This window comes from Ambystoma mexicanum, chromosome 9 (assembly GCF_040938575.1).
Source record: "Ambystoma mexicanum isolate Mex_15411 chromosome 9, UKY_AmexF1_1, whole genome shotgun sequence".
In the NCBI taxonomy this organism is placed as follows: Eukaryota; Metazoa; Chordata; class Amphibia; order Caudata; family Ambystomatidae; genus Ambystoma; species Ambystoma mexicanum.
The window spans coordinates 661,075,826-661,097,451 of NC_090931.1; the positions used below are offsets into that span (position 1 = coordinate 661,075,826).

At 44.9% G+C, this 21,626-nt stretch overlaps 1 protein-coding gene across 3 annotated transcripts in view; it reads left to right on the plus strand.

Moving 5' to 3' along the window:
- LOC138488465 (queuosine 5'-phosphate N-glycosylase/hydrolase-like) overlaps positions 1-21,626 on the plus strand; it is a 212,017-nt gene that overhangs the window by 175,836 nt on the left and 14,555 nt on the right. For all 3 annotated transcript variants that reach the window (XM_069615440.1, XM_069615442.1, XM_069615441.1), the window contains exon 4: positions 12,990-13,185. In XM_069615440.1, coding sequence (XP_069471541.1) covers positions 12,990-13,185 — 196 coding nt within the window. The remainder of the gene's footprint in view (positions 1-12,989; positions 13,186-21,626) is intronic.

The window sequence follows — 21,626 nt, forward strand, 5'->3', positions numbered from 1 at the left end:
GTGGAATGAACATCGGTCATGCATCCGCAATGCAAACATGAACTCAGCTGTACCCCGACATTGGGTTGACAATGGACACAATCTGACCCAGATGAGATTCGTGATTTTAGAGACACTTACGAAGAACAGTCCCCATGAAGACTTGAATCAACGTCTGAACCGTAGAGAGGCATTCTGGATCGACAAGCTAAGTAGCTTGACCCCCAATGGCATCAATGAAGAGATCAACTACCACTGCTTTTTATGATCCTAACATTTGTTCAATACGTTCTTGACTGCTGGCACTATTTCCTGTATGTGATGCCTGAGTGTTAGTAACTGTACTGTACGATTATCCTTGTACCCGAAGAGTAATCCCCTTTATGAACCAGGATGACACTGCTCTTCACACTATATTTGTGAATGATTACTACGATGTGTAACTGTATCCAAGCAATGGAACTTTGTTGCATCTCTTGGACATACGTCCTGACCCTAAGTATTACCATGAACATGACATTAATGTATAACTGCATTGCAGCAATGGAACCCTGATGGCCCTCCCGGACAGATTGTCTGGGACGCAAGGTGCCATCTTAGGATGTCACCACCACCAGCAGGGTTGATTACATGCAGATGCGTAGATTTCGCAGTAATGATACATTAGTTTGAGTTTACTCGCAATGTAACTATTTTAGGACCCTCACCGCTGGGAGAGGGAGACCACTTAAGAATACATCACCAGTCGATAGTGTTTGTACCGGCAGCTTCAGAACCACACATACCGATCCATATATTCTACATGGTTTGGATCTTGCACTAGGTCCCTTTTTCCATATGATGCCGCTTTATCACAGTATTTTTTCTATTTTCATTACAGTACGACTTTTTTTAGATTTCAGATTTTTTAGTGACCACAATTCCGCCTGGGTAGAGATGAGGCATGTTAAATATGTGGATCATAGCAATTCAAGCCCACTGGCCTGATTGCAGTGTCTTTACTTTGACTGCGCGCTCCTCGCGGAAGCTTCGCGGTCACGTGTCTTTAAAAGGAAGCGTTGCCTTGGCGACACTTTGATACGATAGCCTCAGATGTACGCAAGCCGATCACAGGAGAACGCCTGTTCCTTGCGACTCGTAAGGTTAGTTTGCGTTACTGCTAGAATTTTGTCTCTATATACGGATCAGACCCGTTTTTGCAACTATATACACCTTTTTGATTCCAGCCCATTTCCTGGAGGCTGCGCTTCAACGCTGACTCCTTGTAGACAGTCTGAACACTCGAAGGCTTCTTTAAGCCACTCACGCCATACTGTGCTTACAACCCGCCTCAGGTAAAATGCTTTCCGTGAATACTCGCTGCATTCACTTTACATATTGTTTAATGGTCTTTATCTACATCCAACAGGGCCTCATTACCCTTTGTTCTTTTTTCCTTGTTTACCATCTACGTACCTCTACAATCACAACAATATGGTATGTTGATTATATTATATGTCACTACTGCTTGGTTTGATTATGTACTATCGATTCATTGTATGTATATTGCTTATAGACCTGCCCTGATGAAGGAAATATTATTCCGAAATGCATTGGCAATTTTCATGGTCTGATTGAAAAAACATATGGTGGTTTCCTCCTCACTAAGGATTTATTAGTGACTTTTCATCGCATGATATGTATATAATTTTCTTATTCAAATTCTCGGTGGATAAACCAATTTTGGAAAACAATTGAATCTCAAGACTATCATTATTTTCTATTAAAAATAATTTTTACGTTTTACTTTTGAAAGCAACTTCGAATAGATTCAACTACCTACACACCCTGCTGGGGTGCTTTTGTGAGCGGCTGTGTGACCTTGCTTTCCACTTGGTCTTCTGCTTTACATAGAAAGATAAACAACCCACCCCTCGAGAAAAGAAAGGTGATTTCAATTGCCATTCGAGCGAATATGAATTCTGTAAATCTTCTTTTTGATTGAACCTTTTGAGTAATCATAACCTATTCAGAAATGCAACCTGGATCAATGTGACAGAGCTACTGCTATCAAGAGTTAGATGTGATACAACTACTGCATATAAGAGCATCAAGAGTGGAATCCCTTGAGAACAAGCAATTGCTGGCGGACCTAATGGAAATCAAATATGTAGCAAGACTGACAGTCTTGGAAGTTCAAGAAGCAAACCTAACCTTAAAGGTTTTAAAGACAAACATGGCAAAGACATCTGATTAACAGAGCCCACATGGGAGGTGGTCTGTTTAATGGCCCCACTTCATTGTTGTAAGATGCCATGAGTATCATGAAAAAGTGCACGTTTTGGCAAGGATACGAATGATTGAGTATATTGATTTTGAAGTAGGTTTGCAATTTCCAAGACCTTTCACTGCTGACATTTAACATGCGAAAATGTATAACCATTAACCACCAGGTATAGGTTGGGGTTGGTACCCTTTTTTGTTGAGTCTCAAACAAGCCGGCGAGGACTATAGAATTACAATCTTTCACAAGATGTCACCAGCCTTCTGTATTTAGAAGAGAAAGACAGGTCCAGCCAGCCTTCTTTGACAAAGAACTTCTTTTGGGTGAATTGTGGCCTCTGTTGTGTTAAAAAAAAACAAGTAAAAAGATGTCCAGTTTGTGAAAAAATAAGAAAATGAACATATCCAGTCCTGTGAAAGGATGAGAGAAGACTCCCAGAAAGTAGAATTAAAGTAAATGTTTACTGTGATTTGAAATCTTTGTACAGGCATAATATGTCTTAGGGACAAATGATTGGGTTAATGTTAGATGTTCTGTGTATGTTGGGAGGTTTGTTATTAGGACTGTGAAAATAAACAGGATATCACTCTGAGACCTATTTTACTTAGGAGTCATAATGTTATTATGATTAAGAGTTTTTATTTTTGGGATTTGTTTTGGGATTCGAAGGGAGGGGATCTGCTGGGCCTTCTAGGTAGCCCACAATGTACCATATGTCCCCTATATAGGGTACAGATAATGTACATGGATTGTGCATTTGAAATTATTCTATTGGTAGTGGCGTGAGTAGTTTTGTATGTGGTTGGGGATTTTATTGTGGGGTTTTATTTGAGGGTAAAGAGAGACCCAAACTTTGACAAAGCCTAAAGAACACTCTCATACCCAGCAAGAGGTTGAAAGAGGGAGGGCAAATGATGAAAGATGACTCCCACTTTGAGCATGGCGGATGGCTTGGGTGGACTGAGAATGGGAATGCTGCACCTGAAGGTGCTAAACTCGCCCTTCAAGAAATCTTTGGTCTTCAGGGAATTTAGATGACATAGGTTGTATAGTTCTCGAAGAAAGCCGCATTTAAGGAGGGAGAGAAATCCAGGCTTTAATTGGGACAGTTTGGATAATCCTATTGGGCCGCAGATGTACAAAAGAAAGGAAATGAGGGGAACAAGTTTTGTTTCCGAAAATCCCTGAGATTCAAACTGACAGCTATACCCAAGGTATTTTAAGGGCGGCTTTTAATGGCCCTTGGGGTATATGCGGATTGCTCTAGGCATTATTTATGGTCCTACACAAGGTCAAGGAGCCCTCTGTGTGGAGGATTTTAAGACTTTTCGGGTGGACTGAGGGGCTACTGCTCTTGGGATGTGATCTCAATGTCAACGGAGGATCGCACAGGGGCAACGGGCTTGTCTTGGAAGCAAGACCACGCAGGCCAACAGAGGTTCGAATCCTGGATCCGTGCTTAGAAACCAAACTCTGGCATTAAGCGCGCTATACAAGATAAATGAAATACATTCAAATTAAAAAGGTGGTCTCAGACCCTGGCCTTGATTTGCACACATTAAACGATGGGACCTCCTCCAATGCCAGAATGAATCAAACAAATTCAAGCACCAACTGAAATATTTATTTTTGGTGGATGTATGGAGAGTGTACAGTCCAAGGAATTAAGTGTTTGCATTTTTCTCCTCCCTCCCTTCTATACATATGTACTTATAAAGATGTGTTAGTGGAACGGGTTAGGAGTCTGTAGTGTCTACCAGTTCTAAAAATTTAGTTGGCTTGAATGGACCACTATATGGTTCGATGCAGTGGAACTCTATCATGATGGCAAACATTGGCAGTGCAATGATTTGCTCTTGCGGGCTGCCCTGTTTAGGCAAACCCTAAAGGAGAAAATGAAGAAAACCTTTCACCATAAAACATATGGGAGAGGTGTATAGAAGTATAGTTTGAGAAGTGCCGAATTACATGGTGTGTGGACTACTGATGTGTAAGGAGTCCCGAAGAAAGATTGCTATTAACTAGGCTTAAAAGGGAGATATGAAAGCTGGAGAGGAAATTACTGTAGGAGAGGGAAGACAAAAGGGATCTTATTCCTGAAATAAAGACAGAGGCTAGCACAACACACTATAGACAGAAGTTGTGTTTCTTAAAGCAGATATTCTACAAAAAGTAGGTTACGGTCAGTGAACTGTGAGCCTAAAGAATGAAGAGAGGTGTTATCAGTGACAGACTTCGAGTTGAAGGGAGACTACATATCCCTGAGAAATCACCCACCATTTTGCACACATCTGTGAAGACCTATATACAGCAAGGGGGTGTGATAGTAGAACAGATAAGAGAGCATCTAGCCAAGAAGAGACCATTTAGCCAAGCTAAACCTTAGAAGGTTGTTAGCGGAAGAAGCTGTATGACTGGACTCTCCATAGCAACTAGAGAAGTCATGGAAACAATAGAGCAGATGGCATTGGGGGAAGCACCTTACAATGAGGGCATCACAAAAGCATTCTTGAAATATTTTTCTGAATTATTGTCCCTTTCTTGATTAGCATTTTCAGTGGTATTCTTGAAAGAGAAGAGATTTCAGCGTCATTTCAAGAGGCCGTGATATCGGTAATACCTAAAGAAGGTGAAGGGTTGAAGGAGTTTGGGTCATGCAGACCCATCTCGCTACTCAACATAGATGTAAAGATTGTTACAAGATAATTGTGGCAATGTAGCTCGACTCTCCCTTGCCCAACGCAATATGTGGCCGGGTTAGCTTTGGGTTTGGTGAATGATATTAGTCTGTGCGCTCAGCCCCCCTTTTTTCCTTGTGATTCTTATTCAATTTCGAACTATTCCATGCTAAGTGGAGGTCAGTGGCTGCATGGCTACATAGAGACCACCATCCACCTATTGGTCTGTTGAGTAAAGTAAAGAGTTTGTTTTTCTATGTAGGCCTGTGCGCATTCATATATACAATATTCATATGTTACAATTCCTCAATAATTTGCTACTGCAAACTCTTTAGTGTGTCAGAAATAGGTAGTTTAATTCAAATGCTTACAGTGTCCTCACTTAGGTAAAAGTAAAGATTTACTAACATATTTGTTAAACTTGTGCCAACATAACTCCACTAGGAGGCACGTGCGTGTTTCATCCTTTCTTGGGCTTTGTCAAGGCACTAATGCATTATTTTAGCGCATCAAGTGCGAATCATAGGTACATTCCATTTACATAATACAAAGAAATTATTTATTGGCAATGTTTTTCTAGTCTTCGACTATTTTTAGTTCTTGAATGAACAAGTTTCTGTGGTCCTTATTTCCGGTGAGTGATTTCCGCTGTCCTGGGGTCCTGTTGTACTTGAAGATGCTGCTTGGTTGTGCAGTTCATCCTCTGGGTGGTACCATACTTGGTTTACCTTCCTGGGCTCTGTCCCCTTATATCATTCCCTATTGGGCGTTTAGACGGCTCCGCGCTCGGTGTTGCCATCTGCTTCTCATGGTCGGTGTGGTGCTGGTTACATGCAAAAATCTTCTAGCTGCTTGGATGAAAACTGAGCTGACTTGCTATTTCTTGAAGTAGTAAAGGCTTTGAACGGGTCAGCTCGCATGGTCGAGGCACTAAGTAAGTCAGGCTTTGGGAAGGGCTGGAGGAGCTGCATTGAGGCACTGTATGCATGTCCCTCGGCGGTGGTTAATGGGGGATGGTCTGACAGGATCATGTTGGGAAGGGGGACAAGAGAGGGCTACTTATTGTCCCCCCCAGCTATTTACCTTGATAATTAAGCCTATAGCAGCCACTGACCGTGATAAAACTTTCATCTAGGGTTTTAAGGTGGGTGAAGGGAATTCATACTGCTGAGGAAGAAAGAGTAGGGCAACTATGGAGAAATTGCCAGTTTATAAAACCTCTTACAATTACAGATGAAACTTGGGAGTACAGCATTTGTCTGCCTTCCACTTTCTCCAGCTGAAGGGTGTATTATCTGTGCCAAAATGGGTGGACAATATTTGCAACGATCTCACAACTTTTGAGCAGTGATAGATCTGTTTTAGGGATCGGAGGGCTGGCTATCGAGTCTCCATAGGGTCCTCACCTCATAGGGCAATGGCTGTCAGAAAGCTCGATGTCACTGGGAGAATGGCCTAGGAGGGATCTTCTATGACAATTTCTAGAATTTGTTATGCTCTAGGGCCTTTATACATTGCTTTTCTGACAATATAAGCTCCAAAGCATGATGTTGCTCCACACATGGCAGAACGCTCCACTCACCCTATCCAGAATGTACCCTAATTGCAGTACTTTTTGTCAGAGTGGTTGTGGGAGATTGAATCATAGTGGCATGTCTGGTGGGGGTGCAATGGAGCCCAGATGAACTAGAGGAAAGTCCTGTTGTAGATCAGAGACTTGGTTTTTTATGTAAGTGCATTTTGGAATTACTTACCTTATAGTTTCTTTTAACATGAATGCACACAATTCTTGGTAAATAAATATCATATATATTTTCACAATAAACTATGCTGAGAGTGTTTACTGAAAAGGATACCAGGTAAATCTGTAACTTTGACCAGTGTTTAGACTTCATAAGGGTTGCTGCAGTACTGCTTAGTAACCATTACTAAAGCTCCGTTTTAGGTTGGCCTCTATAGTCACCAGTGGTGGTATAGCAAAACCCTTCCAACATGAGGCCAAGATAGAAATGTACATTTAAACAGAGATGTATTGGGGATTGTTACAGGTTTGTGCCAAAATACGTACATGGAACACCAAACTTTAATAAGAGGTTGGTTCACCTTTTGTTAAACAGCTTCAGTCTTTAATTTGTAAATCCACTCTGTGGATCGTTCCCGAGTAGCTGCTCAATTGACGGTCACTCACAGTCCTGGGGTTTTAAATATCCTGCACTTCTTTCTTGTCTCCTTGTTCAATGGTCTCTGGTCCTCTTCTTCTGATACTCCTCTCCGGGAAGACTCACTAGCTCTTGGGTTTCAGGATTCCGTGTGCCAGTCCACTAGACTGCCAAGAGTGTGAAAACTGGGGCTGAATCAACAAGAGCATCTACCAGGAAGCTGGTAACTGGAATTGGCTAGCTGACTCAGCCTCTACTGCCCTTCCCCTCTCTGTTGTAGGGCCATGGCTTTGTCCCTTATCGATCCATCCTGCATGTCCTCTTCGACAGGTAACAATGGTGTTAGGCCCAAGATAACCCCTGTTGTAGCTCCTGTTCTCTCTTTTGCTCTCTCTTCCTTCATCTACTCAAAACGTTTCCCTTCTCTCCTCCCAGGCTCAACCTTGTCTATTGGGTTTGCGCCAAACCTTACTCCAAATGACTCTGTGCTTCCTAGTTACTGCCACGTCCTTCTTAAATCCCATTTTCTTCTCCCTAGGGTTATTTCCCCGTTCTCTTATAATACCCCTCCCGAACCTCTCTCTCCGTCTCCAACCATCTCTTCAATATCTCCCACAGCCTATGCTTTCTCCCTGTTCAACCTCCTACTTATTCTTTCAACAGTCTCGTATTTTCTCTCTCTCTCACTCGCTCACTCTCTCTCTCACTCTCTCACTCTCCCACTCTCCACCCTCCCCCCCCATGTTCCTCATTGATACTTGTCAAACATATTGCTGTAAGCTCGCAATCCATATTCTGAGAGTACTAAGGAAGAAGCCAATCACTGACTGATCTAATCCGAGTACTACCGAAATCAGAGTGGCATTTCAAGTAGTAAAGTACTAGGCAGGCATTAATGGCACTCACTGCCATTCGGGAATGGATTTCATGAAGCAGGTCTCGCACAGTGGAGCATAAAAACATCCACCGTATTATATACATACGTAGATGCTGTTGATTTAACTTTGCAAAAGGATGAGTGGTCATTTGGATGTGCTTTTCCTGAGCCAGACCCAATAATACATTTATTTTGCAGCACAAATAACATGCTTGTCAGAGCGAGGGGGAGGGAGTCGGCAGTTAGCCTTATTCCGAATATGCCCCTCTTCATTACCGAGCGTTCTTCAGTGCAGGCCTCTTTAAAACAAACAACTATTTTGAGACATCTGCTGTGGTAAGGAGTATTAATGATACTTGGGGCGAAATGACCACTAAAAAGGAGTAGTGATGTCTGACGCATGAGTTGTGAAGACAAGTATTAAGGTGTAACTAAGAAGGAGAAATTGGGAGCTAAGATAGTGTGAGGGGGTGCATTATGAGGCCCAGAGCTGTACATTGAGTGATGAGAGAGCAGGAGGGAAGAAGTGTGAGAAGCAATGGTGACAACTGAACAGTGGGAGGGACACCCTATGAGTAAAGAGTAGGAATGAGGGGGTTTGGGGAGAGGGAAACTAGTATGCCCTAAAATGAACACTGTAATACAGATATGAAAGTCACTTTCAGGTCAATGACGGGCATTGTTTGCCTGTACATCACTTTTTGGGAGTAATGACTTCTTTCCACTTCAATTTCATCTTTGATTAAAACATAATTTAAAAAAGGGATCTCAACAAGCATGTTACACGACATGATGCTCTTTGTTCTAACCTGCCTTTCTCGTTCCCTTCCTGGATACTAGAGAATGCCAGATGCTCTGGTGGGAGTGTTCCGTATCATGTGTTTCTGGAATGCTGAGATCTTGCCTTTGCATGGGTGCTCTATGGTAACCGGTAGGTATGGGATGAGGGTGCAATGGCTGGTGAGTGCCTGTTGCCCGTGTATTACTTTATATTTACATATATACAAGAATAGCTGGATTTTCTAAACGTGTAAATAAAGTATCTACTTTTATGACTGAAGGCTTTGTCTTTCCTGAATGCTTTTCAAAGCATGTTCTTCTCTTTCCTGAGCTCACTGGTATGGTTGGTGTGCTGGGGAATGATGAGTGCCAGGGCAGTGGCCGATTCATTATTCCTGGTTGTGTGGTTTAATCTTCTCCTTTATTCTTGCTCGGTGTCTGGATGTGTGTGTTTAGTTACTAGAGTGCACATGCAGATCTCCTTATTGCGTCCGGTGAGTGAATGCATACCCACCTTCTACTCTGTGTGCTTACACACATTCTATTTTCATTTCTTTTTCATTGGATGAAATGGGGTGTAATTTCCTGCTGGGTGATTTTCTGTCCTACTGGCCATCTATGAATGCGGACAGAATGTTGATGCAAGTGTGTGACTGCCGCTCAGGAGAATGTTGATGAGTGCTTGAGTATGAATGTTCTCAGTGTGTCATTTGGGGGCCTATGCTGAAGTGCATGAGGATGGTCAGTGGTTGCACTCCTGCATATAGCTTAAGAGTAACTGGAACCACATACATCGACTGTATATATGCATACAAAAAAAGCGTACCTGACTTTCTAACCAAGATCATCACAGATGGTCTATGTCTGGTCTACCAGCTATTCTCTCTTGGTTACTATGAGGGAAGGGGTGTAATCTGCTTTATTCACACAACCCCCCATCCCACCCCCCGTATACTAGAGAATTCCTCTGCTGTGATTGGTCCATATCTTGGTAGAATGCAGAGTGCCTGTCTTTGGGTTCTGTGGGATTCCATCTACAACATTTACTTTGTGGTCTTCTAAATGACTCTTGTATGTATAGAAGTGTCTTCTTTTCTTTTGATGGGGGGCTCCCCATACCATACTCCCCTCCTCCCTACACATCTATCTATATGTATAAAAGTCAAAATTTGTTTGTGGCAGGATTTGTGGCAAAGTCTTGTTCCTTATACAATTCCACACCGTTTCACCAATCTGCACCAAATTTTGCATAGTTACCTGTTAGGACCATCCAGACATTACTGGCTACATGTCATTTAGACACCCCACCCCTTTCGCAGATTTCAGCAAATGTCAACATTTGTGGGTTAGTGGTTTTGCTAAGCGTTGTTCCATATACAATTCCACACCGTTTGACCAATCTGCACCACATTTTGCATAGTTACCGGTCAAGACCCTCCAGACATTACTAGCTACATGACATTTGGACACCCCATCCCTTTCCCCAGATTTTAGCACCTTCACACATGAGATGGTTGCCTGAAATCAGTGAAACATCAACGTGGTCGTAGAAGGACCGGTCCAGTCACGAGGAACAAAACTCGAGGTCCAGGCCCTAGGATGCACGGTTTCCAAGATATTTGCACTGCAATGAACTGCGCCAGGGTGAGGCGACAGGTGGGTAGGGAGCATAGAAGGTAACAGTATGCAGCAGCACACCAACTCTCACCTCCTCCCCCAGGCCCTCCTCCCCCAAAGTCTGCTCTGGGGTATGTCAACCAGCCACACATGCCCAGTCACAGTGCAGTTTACTTCAGAGTGCAAAGCACAGCAAGTGATAAGCAAATCGAAACAGCGACCTACAGGATGAGTGCTGTCATGTCCATCTACATAACCCGCGTGGAGAACGAGTACTTTTTGCTAGTATATACATAGAAACAGTTGTCAGAGAAGAGTCGAAGTAGAAGATCACAAATTAATTGTGGTCTATGGAATCACTGGAGGTGCTGTCTTTGAATGGGTGCTCAAGGAAGGCAGTTAAGTCTGGGATGAGGAAGCCAGTGGTTGGTAGGTACATATTGCCTGTGTCTTATTTTATACTTTGATATCTACAAGAGTAACTAGATTTCCTAGATGGCTAAATAATAACTAAAGGTCCAGCGCAATATATCAATCAGGGGCTTCGTGATGAGGCTTTAATATGATACTCTTTTCCTATAATAGCTCCAAAGACATTGGACACAATCCTCCTTTGCAAAACTTGGATAAGGATGTTGGGGGAGAACTTAGGGCCTCATCACGAGTTGGGCTGTAGCCCTTAAATGCAGTGGTAACGGTATTATCGACGCATTTAAGGGCTGGCCCTATCACGAGTTGGGCGCTAAATGGACTGTTTTACCTCCAGCCTTTCTCTAGAGGTGGAAATCCCGTTTTCGGCTGTATTACCACCGGATGTATTAGTCTGCATAATTAGCGCTCAAAATGCACCATTGAATCCAATGGGACCCAGTGTAGAATGGGGATTTACCGTTGACACCCAACCTGTGATCCAGCGGTAATACTGCTGGACCAGGCTGTGCTAGGGCTATTACAGTCAGGCTGTATTACAGCCGGGATGCAGCCCAACTCGTGATAAGGCCCTTAGTGTGATGCCTGGGGTTCTGTGGAGACATTCCTTGTTTAATTTCAAGTTAAACATATGTTCTCTTAATCAAGTACAGGCTGGCAAATTATGCTCTTCAGCTTCCTTTCTTTCTAGTCCAAGCATATTCAGAAACACTGAGGCAATTAGACTCTTTGGCACTAAAACTCCTTCCTCAAAACACTATACCTTGTCCTACTTTTCCTATCGCAAGAACTGAACAAGTAACTCAAGGCATCATTCGCCAAACTGGCCCTCCTGATGATTAGGTTGGCGGCTGAAATATTTTTGGCAGTGGCATTCCCAGTGTATAACTTATAGTCTAGATGCGCAGAACATTATAATGCAAACACACCACCTGGTTTAACCAGCTTCTTCGCACAGTGCTCTTCTTCACAAAGTCCCCAATTGAGGTATCTGGCTTGTAATGCACATAGGAAAGTAAGAACAAGGGCCCATCACTGAGAGGGATCAATGTCCTTGATGTGTAGTGGTACTTAAGTTGTTCCTGCTCCCTCCCCGCCCCTTGTCACGGCCATTGTACTTGAATGCATTTACATTTCAAAAGTTTGCCGCTTGTATGATGTATTCTTAAGTGCTATTTACCAGAACTCGTTCCTGCATGTCACTTAGCCGCCTCCTACCCCATCACTGATTAAACTACTCAAGCACTTTAAGAGCCTTGGCTTAAGACTCACATGTACTGTCCGTTTATGGGCTCCACCCCACCCTTCCTTCCAGCTCCTGTCACCGTAGATTCTTGTCTAACAATACTCCAAAGTGAAACCTAACTAGACCACATCCTTCACCACTTCCTTGATCTACCATATACTTTAATTAGATGTGTACGGCATTACCTTTACCTAGTAAAAACATGCTACTGTTGATTTTGTAATCCACTCCATCCCACAATCCTTTATAATTGACTGTTATGACCTTCTTATTTTGGTGGTCACGCAAACTGACCTATAGTTGCTGGCCCTTCCCTGGCTTTTCAGGAACATGATAACATATGACATGTGTTCTTTAAATCACATGCAAGTTACAGCCTTTCTAAAAACCATCATCATATCACATTCCTTTAGTTCTGACAACAGTGTTGTATGTAGTGGGGTTGCTATTTGCTTCTTCTCGCAGCATTCTGCAGTCTTGCATGCCAACACTTAAATGGTTAAAGCCCAGTATAACCACTAAAATGAAATCCAAATTGGATGAAAGTATACAGAGGGAGATAAAATCGGTACATCAAGCATCTGAATAATCATTATATGTAATTTGTTTTCCACGATGTTGACCATGTCATCTGGTTACCAGATTAAGATAGAAATGTAATCTGCTGTGGTAGCAAGGTCTGCACTCCCATAGCTTTAAATTGCATGTTACTAGTTGTTGCACTGAACAGGATCCTTGGGTCTGCATGTTTTAATGTGGCTCTAAAATGAAGATGACCTCCTCCCTACCTCACAAACCAATGGGTCATGGAAATGGGCACATTCTAACAATTATTATGATCGAAGTCATCTGTATGGGCCCCAACTATGTTTGTGTCCATGGCCACAAAGCCCCTTGATGGTGCTGGTAGGAAGTTTTGCCTTTCTGACTAAGTCCTTTTAACAACCACTTGCTTCTTTAGGGAAGAAGAGTGACATTTTACAAGCGGGTGCAAATTCTGGTGGCAGACACATGGACTGTGCTTGAAGGAAAAGGTGATGGCTGCTTCAGTGACATTTCTGAAGTGACAATGTTTGCAGACTACAGGATTCCTCAGGCGCTGGTGCACCTCAGGACAATGCGCTATTCCGAAGAACTGATGAAGAAACTTAAAGAAGGTTAGCAAATCTATTCTATATACCTTTTTAACAATACATTACTGTTAGGACTACTCAGTGGTTTCCTGATTTATCACTTTCTTTGCCCTTAGGATATATTGTTATACATCCTAATGTCAATAGGAACCCAGCGATGTTGTAACAGTGAAATGGTTAGAGCAGCCAGGCTTGAAGGAAATTCATCAAAGAGACCAGGTTGAGTGTGTTTGGTCAGGCACAGCTTCCCTTGGAAGACAACGTGTGCATTGACGCTACGTGTACCAATGTGTGTTTGTGGATTTTAATGAGCAAGTACAAGGGCCCAGTGCATAGTAGATGGGTGTAGGGCTTTACTTTGACACTCTTTGACTTGAAGCCCATGATGTGAAATCCTCTGGTTTATGACCCTATGTCATCATACATGGAAACATGCAATACTTATTTTGTGAAATCATCACTTTTGTGGGTAAGCGCCTAATAAAAAATTAAAATAATTGTGTTTATTCATTAATCCCCATAATCTGAACTGTTCCAGTGTTAATCTAGAGCAGGGGTCTCCAACCTTTACGTTAGCTAGAGCTACTTGTAGTGGATGCCAACAGTGGAGAGCTACTAGCGGACGATATCGGGGTGGGGATATTTATAAGCCTCAGAATTTTTACCAATATTTTTTTGGGTCGATTATTTCCCCTCTATAAACAGATGGAATAACCTATGCCTTCACAAATATATTAAGAACTTCAAAAACCTCTTTGTTGCATTATTATTTATTAGTAGCTGTCTCAAAAAGACAGATATTTGTTGGACTACCATACAAATATCCTGTAATTTTGTGCCCCTTCCTTTGCGATTTATGCAGGCTTTCTACATGCTAGGCACACTATTATTTTCCAAATTAAAAAAAAGTAATTTCCAAATTGAAAAATGTTGCTTGCGTTCAAAAGTTTTCTTTGAAATGTTTTTTTTGTCAGACACCACACATACTCTGTTATTTGCCAGTAAGATAGCTCAGCGGGTTGAGCGCTCGCTGCTGCTATCTGAGCGTGATCTGCAGGTCGCAGGTTAAAATCCCAGCAAGGCCAACTCAGCCTTTCATCCTTCTGAGGTCGATACACGTACCAATTTCAGTTGGGTGATATTGCATGTAAATATGTGCTCTGTAAAGCGCTTTGGATTAAGGCGCTATATAAATAACACATCATTATTATTTGTGTGCCCCTCTGTGTTTTAGCACAAGTTATATTTATAAAGATGTTATATGCTTGGCAAACTGGTTAATCACAAATGCTTCTGTTATGCTGACAGCAGTTTTTAGGAAATTAAACTGTGGGTTCATGGGTGCCAACTTTTGATTTTCACAGGGGCAGAAATATCCCCACCTCAGCCCTGAAATTAAGCAAGCAACCAGCCCAACCCATACCCTGGCCAAACACATTGTATAGCACTTTTTTTATAATGCATTGCAAAAAGCCATACGATTAACAACCTGTAGTTTTGAATATATAACATCTCAGCATCGGTCTGTCAACCTGCTGAACTACCCTGGTAGGCTTCTACTGTACAGCGTGTCTATGGATTGCCTAATGTACTAAAAGTGGGTGTACTTGTGTCATGGAAGTGATTTAAAGTGGAAATGTACGGTGTGGAATTTGGAAAGAAATTGCACCATTTTTTAAAATATTATTTTGAACATTTCCAGGCGAGCAGCAGTGCTACTGTGATGTTTTCATTGCGTGGTCACAATGATCCTGATCCTGCCCCAGCCCCTCCAACATCTCTGGCAAACAAGAGCAGCTTGCTTAAGAAAGACTGTCGTGGGGGCGCACAAGGCCAACTGTGGTACTACAGGCGGCCTGCAGAAGCATAACGTGATACTGACATTTGTCAATGGATTTACAAGCAGTTCCAAGTGGCACAGTAGCCAAGCTCTCTGCCTGCAATTGGGCCGACTAGGGTTCTGTTCCTGAACACAGAAGATGGCTGCAAAAATCACCATTAAATAATATAACTTAGGATAAATGTTTATTTTTCGGTATCTTCAGCGCGGGCGACTGAAAAGGCTCAGGCGAGCTACTTACTAGTCGCCCGCGATCGACTGTTTGGCGACCTCTGATCTAGAGGAACCCATAAACATCCCTGCTTGCACCAAATGTTGATTAAAAGAAAGACTGAAACATTGATTTCTGACCCTAAAACAGAACATTCCTTAAACAGACCTTGTAGCTGTCCAAGTCCCTATATGCTTATGCCATGCACCTGTAAAATCATTTCTGATGCTTATGAATCTGCTTAGAATTGCTTGCTGTGCATGTAGTCCGACATCTAGTGGTAATTGCAGAGTATTGCATATATTCTTTTTGAAGTTTGAAAAGGTAGGTCGACACAGGCGTGACTAACACTATCCCTAATGTGATGTGTAGTGTACCCAAAATCTTACACAAGTCGAGGTCCCACCAGATTGTTTTTTCTACTTAACTAGTCGGTCGCACATAATGCGAAGCTCATAAGAGTTTTATATTGCTGATTCCTGTTCTTCTGCGGTTCGCTTGCCTTCGACAACTACTCGACAGCTATTAGACGCCTGCTCCTGTCTGCCGATGTCCCTTTCATGACTGCTCAGCAACTGATTTCCACGTGGCCTTGTCCCTCCGGCCCGGCCTTTAGAGTAGGGAGATTGGGGCCCTGTTAGTATTGACTTCTCTTGAGAATGCCTTTCTTTTACCTATTCCCTCCCATTTCCTTTGATCTGGCTGCCATTTTCCTCTGCTATGTGGAGGAAGCCCTTTACATTTTGCAATTGCAAATTCCTTTGGAAAGACACCCATTGCCGATGAAATCGGTGTCTGCCTCGTGATCATGACGTGCGTCCTTGTAAAGCTTGCAAACTCTTTCGGCATAAGACCCTTAAAGCCAGGCGTTAGAAATGGTGGGTGGCCTGCGCAATGCAGGCCGAGAGTAACTCCCCTGCCGGCGCCTCAGACAAGGAGTCTGTCGGCATCCACAGCTCCGATTCGGAAGACAACGACCTTACTGTGGAGCCCTTGTGCTCCCACGTGTCCGTCCCCAGCACTGACAAGCATGCCGCTGGCAATGCTATGGGAAAGTCACATCCTGGCACACAACCCCTAAACTTTCTCTGGCGGATCCATTGAGGAACTTTTTACACCTGCACTCCACCTTCCGAACCTTGCAGTTCGGTGCCCTCTACGTGTCCGCCCCCACGGCCTACGCAAAATGATAAATCTTCCTCTGTAGCGGGAGCTTCCACTAAATCTATGGCTTCCGACGCGGTAGCGTCTAAAGACGCACTGAGACGGGTCCACTCATTGAAAAAACTTCCAAAGCATTGGAAGAAGCTTTCCAAAGCTAGTGTTTTTTTTTACCCCAAGAAGGCCTCCTCTTTGCCTGAGGACTATTCTCCAGCCTCTTCTCCTCTTTCTGGAGCCCTGCACCAGGACCCAGCTCCTACTACACTGCCTTTTCCCCCCTCCTGATCCACCAGACCCCTGAATGGACCAGGGACACATTTGAAGCTTCTATGAACAAAATGTCTGAGTTCTTTAATTTCTCAGGCCAATTTGATGACATCTTGAAGAGACATAGGGATGTCGACCCCTGTCCTGAGTCATTCCCCAGGTGCTCAGTTCTCATCCCTGGAGGAATCCCATCAGGACTGCCACGAATATGTCTTTCTGGATGATCCAGATAATCCTAACCAGGATGTTTTCTATGTCCAAGACTCTGGCCAGGGCGGCCAACACCCCACTTATCAGGACCCAGAATGGAACCCTGTGGAGGACCAGGGCACAAGTCATTCCACCCCGCCCCCGGGAACATTTTTCTGGATGCTCCTCCTGTCACTCGATCCAGGGACTCGTCGCCTATAGACGACCAGATGATGTTCAATAACCTTCTGAAAAAAGCTGCTGATCAGTTTAAGATCACCACGTAAGAAGCCTTCCCTGATTCAGACTTCATGGAAAGTATCTTTGAGAAGACCCCGGTCAGTCAAGCCGTCCCTTTGTTGAGTCAAGAAGCGCCTGGGGCCCTCATTGCTCATACCATCGCTCAAACGTGTGGTCAATCCCTGTGTGGAGAAAATGTTCTGCCAGACTCCTGAAGACCCGCTGTACATCAGGGGCCATGCCATGCCAAACTCCCTGGTTGTCACTACTACACAGAAGAGGGCAGGGTTAGCACTATCCTCATCGGAATCCCCTCCTGACAAGGACTGCACTTGCAACAACCTTTTAGCCGTGGTTGCGGAGCGGTGGCAAGTCGCCCAGAATATTGTTAAAAATAGCTTGGACTCTGCCGAAACGGTGGGGGTGTCCTTGCCCAGGGGACCTTTCTCAATCGCTATGCCTGGCTAAAGAATGTAGGTTTTAAACCAGAGACCCAGGCCTCCCTGATTAATAAGCCAGTGGTGGTAGCCAACCTTTTCGGGAAAGCGGTTGATGAGGCTCTGGAGACCGCCAAGAAGGAGCACGATACCTTAAAATCACTCAATGAGATCTCTGCCAATCTCTTCATCCAGCGAGGCAGTTTCAACACCCACAGCCCTTTCGAGGGCAGTTCTTCTCCCGCTCTCCTCATGGACAGTATGTCTCGGGGAGGATCCAACTGGTCTTCCGGACAGGGCTCCCCCATGGTTTCCAGTTTTCTCAGCAAAGATGTTTTTGACTAGGGAAAGGCAGAGGTAGAAACTTTGCTTCCAGAGGTTCACTAGCCTCCGCCTCCAAGTGACTCAATGGTACTGGGGGTACCCTCCCGCCCCCCTAGTCGTGGGACATTTAACATCTTTTAACCATGTGTGGGAGGGGATTACATCAGATCAGTGGGTACTCAAGACCGTCACCCATGGGTACGGCATCGTGTTCCTCCAGCCATCCCGCTACCATCCACCCAGAAGCAGACGACTGTCACCTGACCATCTGCGAATCCTGTTGGACGAGGTCCAAGTCCTACTGGAAAATGGCGCCATCATAGTAGTCCCACATCTCCAGGTAAACAAGGGCATTTATTCAATATACTTCCTTGTACCCAAAAAGGATGTAACCATGTGCCCTGTTTCAGATCTGTGTAAAAATATGCCAAACCATGAAAGTATAGGATGACAACTCTTCAGGAAGTAATCCCACTGCTGCGGCAGGGGGCTTACATGGCTATATTGGAAATGAAAGATACATACTTTCATATTTCAGTGTTGCCAGTGCACAGAAAGTACCTCAGTTTCGGGATAGAGGACACACACTATCAGTTCCAAGGTTCTCACCTTCTGCATTGCCTCATCCCAGAGGGTGTTTACAAAGGCACTAGCGGTAGCAGCGACTCACCTGCGCAGGCAGTGCTTTCCTGTGTATCCTTATTTCGATGACTGGCTCATAACCGGAGACTCGTACGGAAGATGCCTGGGAAATACCCAGAAGATAGAGAATCCCAGACTGAATAGGAAATCCACTATCAACGACAAGAAGTTAAGCCTGGTCCCCAGCCAAGTCAAACAGTTTCTGGGGGCCCTAATTCGGACGGAAGACAGGCTTGTCTTCCCCTCCAACGAGAGGGTTCAAAACATGATGTTCCAGATTCCTCATTATGTAGCCAGTCACCAGGTAACCGTTTGCAAGGCCATGTGGCTGTTGGGGATGATGGCTTCCTGCGTCTTCCTAGTTCCTCACGTTCATCTGAGCATGCGCCCCTTGCAGGAGTGGCTCTCGAGCCAATGTTGTCAGGCCAGTGGGACGATCTAGTGATTGTCTAAATAGCCCTCGTTCAGTCGCTGCAGTGGTGGTCAACGGAAAACCTTCTACAGTGGAAAACCTTTACAACCCCGCCAGTAGAGGCCTCTCTCACCACAGAGGCATCTCTGTCAGGCACACCTCCTTCAACAGACAGTGCACAGCGTGTGGTCCCCATCAGTAGCATCCAATAGCATCAATCTATTGCAGCTGTTTGCAGTGTTCAAAGCCCTGAAAGACTTCCAAGCACACCTTCAGGGGAAGACAGCCCTTGTCCTTTCAGACAGTACCACAGCCATGTACTACCTGAACAAACAGGAGGGCACTCTCGAGGGCCATCCAAACTGTCCCAGAACATCTGGAAGTGGGCACTCAAACACATGTTCCTCCTCTCACAACATGTTCCAGCGGCAGACATGCTCAGCAGAGACTTCCATCTACCTATAGAGTATAAGTGGTGCTTGCAAGAGCACATTCTACTCGACGTGTTTGCGGAGTGGGGTTTTTCAGACATTGACTTGTTTGCGACTCTGGAGGACGCCCAATGCCCAGATACGCCATCAGGTACCCACAGAAATGCTCCAAATGGGACAGTCTCTGGATAACATGATCTGTCTACGCTTTCCCCCCTCCCCCGATTCCCCTTCTCAACAGAATAGTGCACGAAATGCACCAGGAACAAGTCACAATGATCCTGGTGGCACCAAAGTTGGCACGGCAGCCATGGTTCTCCCATCTCATGAGAATGTCGGTCTCTTGCCCGTACAGCATCCTGTTGCAAGTGCCCCCAACACTCAACCTAGAAGCTTGGCACCTGAAGTCTTAGAGCTTGGGCACCTCCAAGTCCCTCAGAGATGTATGGACATACTCAGGGAAGCACGGAAACCCAACACCAGACATTGTTATTCCAATAAGTGGAAACACTTTATCTGGTGCAGTACTAAGAACATTGATCCCATGACTGCTCCCCTAAAGATATTGGTCCTTATCACGAGTTTGGCAGTAACCCTTAAATCTGGCGATAACGGTATTAGCGCTGCGAATACTGCTCCGCCGGATCACAAGTCCACATACCGCCGGCGCTATTACAGCCGGCCGTAAGTACAGCCGGCGCTATTATAGAGCCATCACGAGTCCGACGTAGGTGCTATTAGCGCCAGAAAACTGGCGGTAAATCCGCCGAAAATACCCCTAGACAAATGCTGGAGGTAAAACACAGGAGACAGCAAAAAGTGCTCCGGTGAAACCAGTGGAAATCAGAGGCCTACAAAGGACCCATCCATGCACAGCACACCCTCCCCAACACCAGAACACCAGCAACAGCAGGGAGGAGACAGCAACAGGTGCCCAGGTGAAACCAATGTAAATCGGAGGCCTACAAAGGACCCACCCATGCACAACACGCATTTTTTCAAACACCATGCTGCCATTTGGAGCCGGGAGCCTTGACATCTACCTGCTGTGCCTGGAGCTACAGAGGCCAGCCAACCAGGAAAGGGCCCTGAGAGCACAAGGGGTGGTGTGGATGAGGAGAAGGAGGAGGAGAGCAGCACCAGCAAGGTGGGCAGCCATCCCCGGGGTCAGGCCAACACCCTGGGCCCTGACTGATGGGCAGTTGGTGACTGAGTATAGGCTGGACAGGGCAACCATCACCCAGTAGCTGGACACAATCCAGGCTGACATAGGCAGCCATATAGCTATCAGCGCTGCAGTGCCCCCGCTTGTGAAGCTTGTGTCCTTGCTACAATACCTCGGGACTGGCAGCTACCAACACAACGTTGCCATGATGCATGGCATGGCCCAGTCCACCTTCAGTGCCGTGCTGGGACAGGTGCTGGATACACTGCTGCTCCATGTGAATGAGCACATTGCATTGCCAGCCACACAGGCACAGGTGAACCAGCTGAAGGGCCAGTTCCATGCCATTGCCCAAGTCCCAAACGTCATAGCAGCCCTGGACTGCACACATGTAGCACTAGTTCGACCCCGGCACATGAGGCAGCCTACAGAAACCGTAAGAATTTCCATTCCATGAATGTGCAGATGACATGTAGCCCTGCTATCCAGGATCCACCCACGACTCCATGGTCCTGCGCAAATGTACCCTGCCAGCGTACATGGAAAGGCACCAAGGCCAAAACACATGGATGCTGGGTGAGTACAAATGTATTCTGAAATGCATGTTAAATGACCTCTGATGGGGGTGGACATACACAGTGAAATCCCTGCATGCCAGCAGGAGACATGGGCAGCACCATCACTGCAACATTCCCATGTGTGTACCTCGCACGAGAACCCTTGGACATGTGCAACACAGCAGAGCACACCGCGTCGGAATGGCAAAGACATGTGGGAGCACAGTCACATATGGAAGCCCAACTACCACAAAGCCTCCTGTGTGTGTCGCAGTGTTGCGTCTCACCCTGACACAGCAGAGACATCCCACCCTAGCCACCCGACAGTCATGCCAATGATGCCCGAAAGTAGGCAGATCCTCAAACGCACTACACAGGAGTAGTTTGATTGACGACAATGTACATCTCTGAAATACTGACCCCTGATTGGCCAATCACATGCCTGGAGAACTGTACATAATTGTGCCAATCAGCAAACGCAACAGCAGCCAAAGGGAATGCCAATGACACTTGGGCTAACAACATGTTGCATGCACAAGCAGATACAATGGTCCCCTCATACAGTGACAAGGGACAGGGTATTGTTACA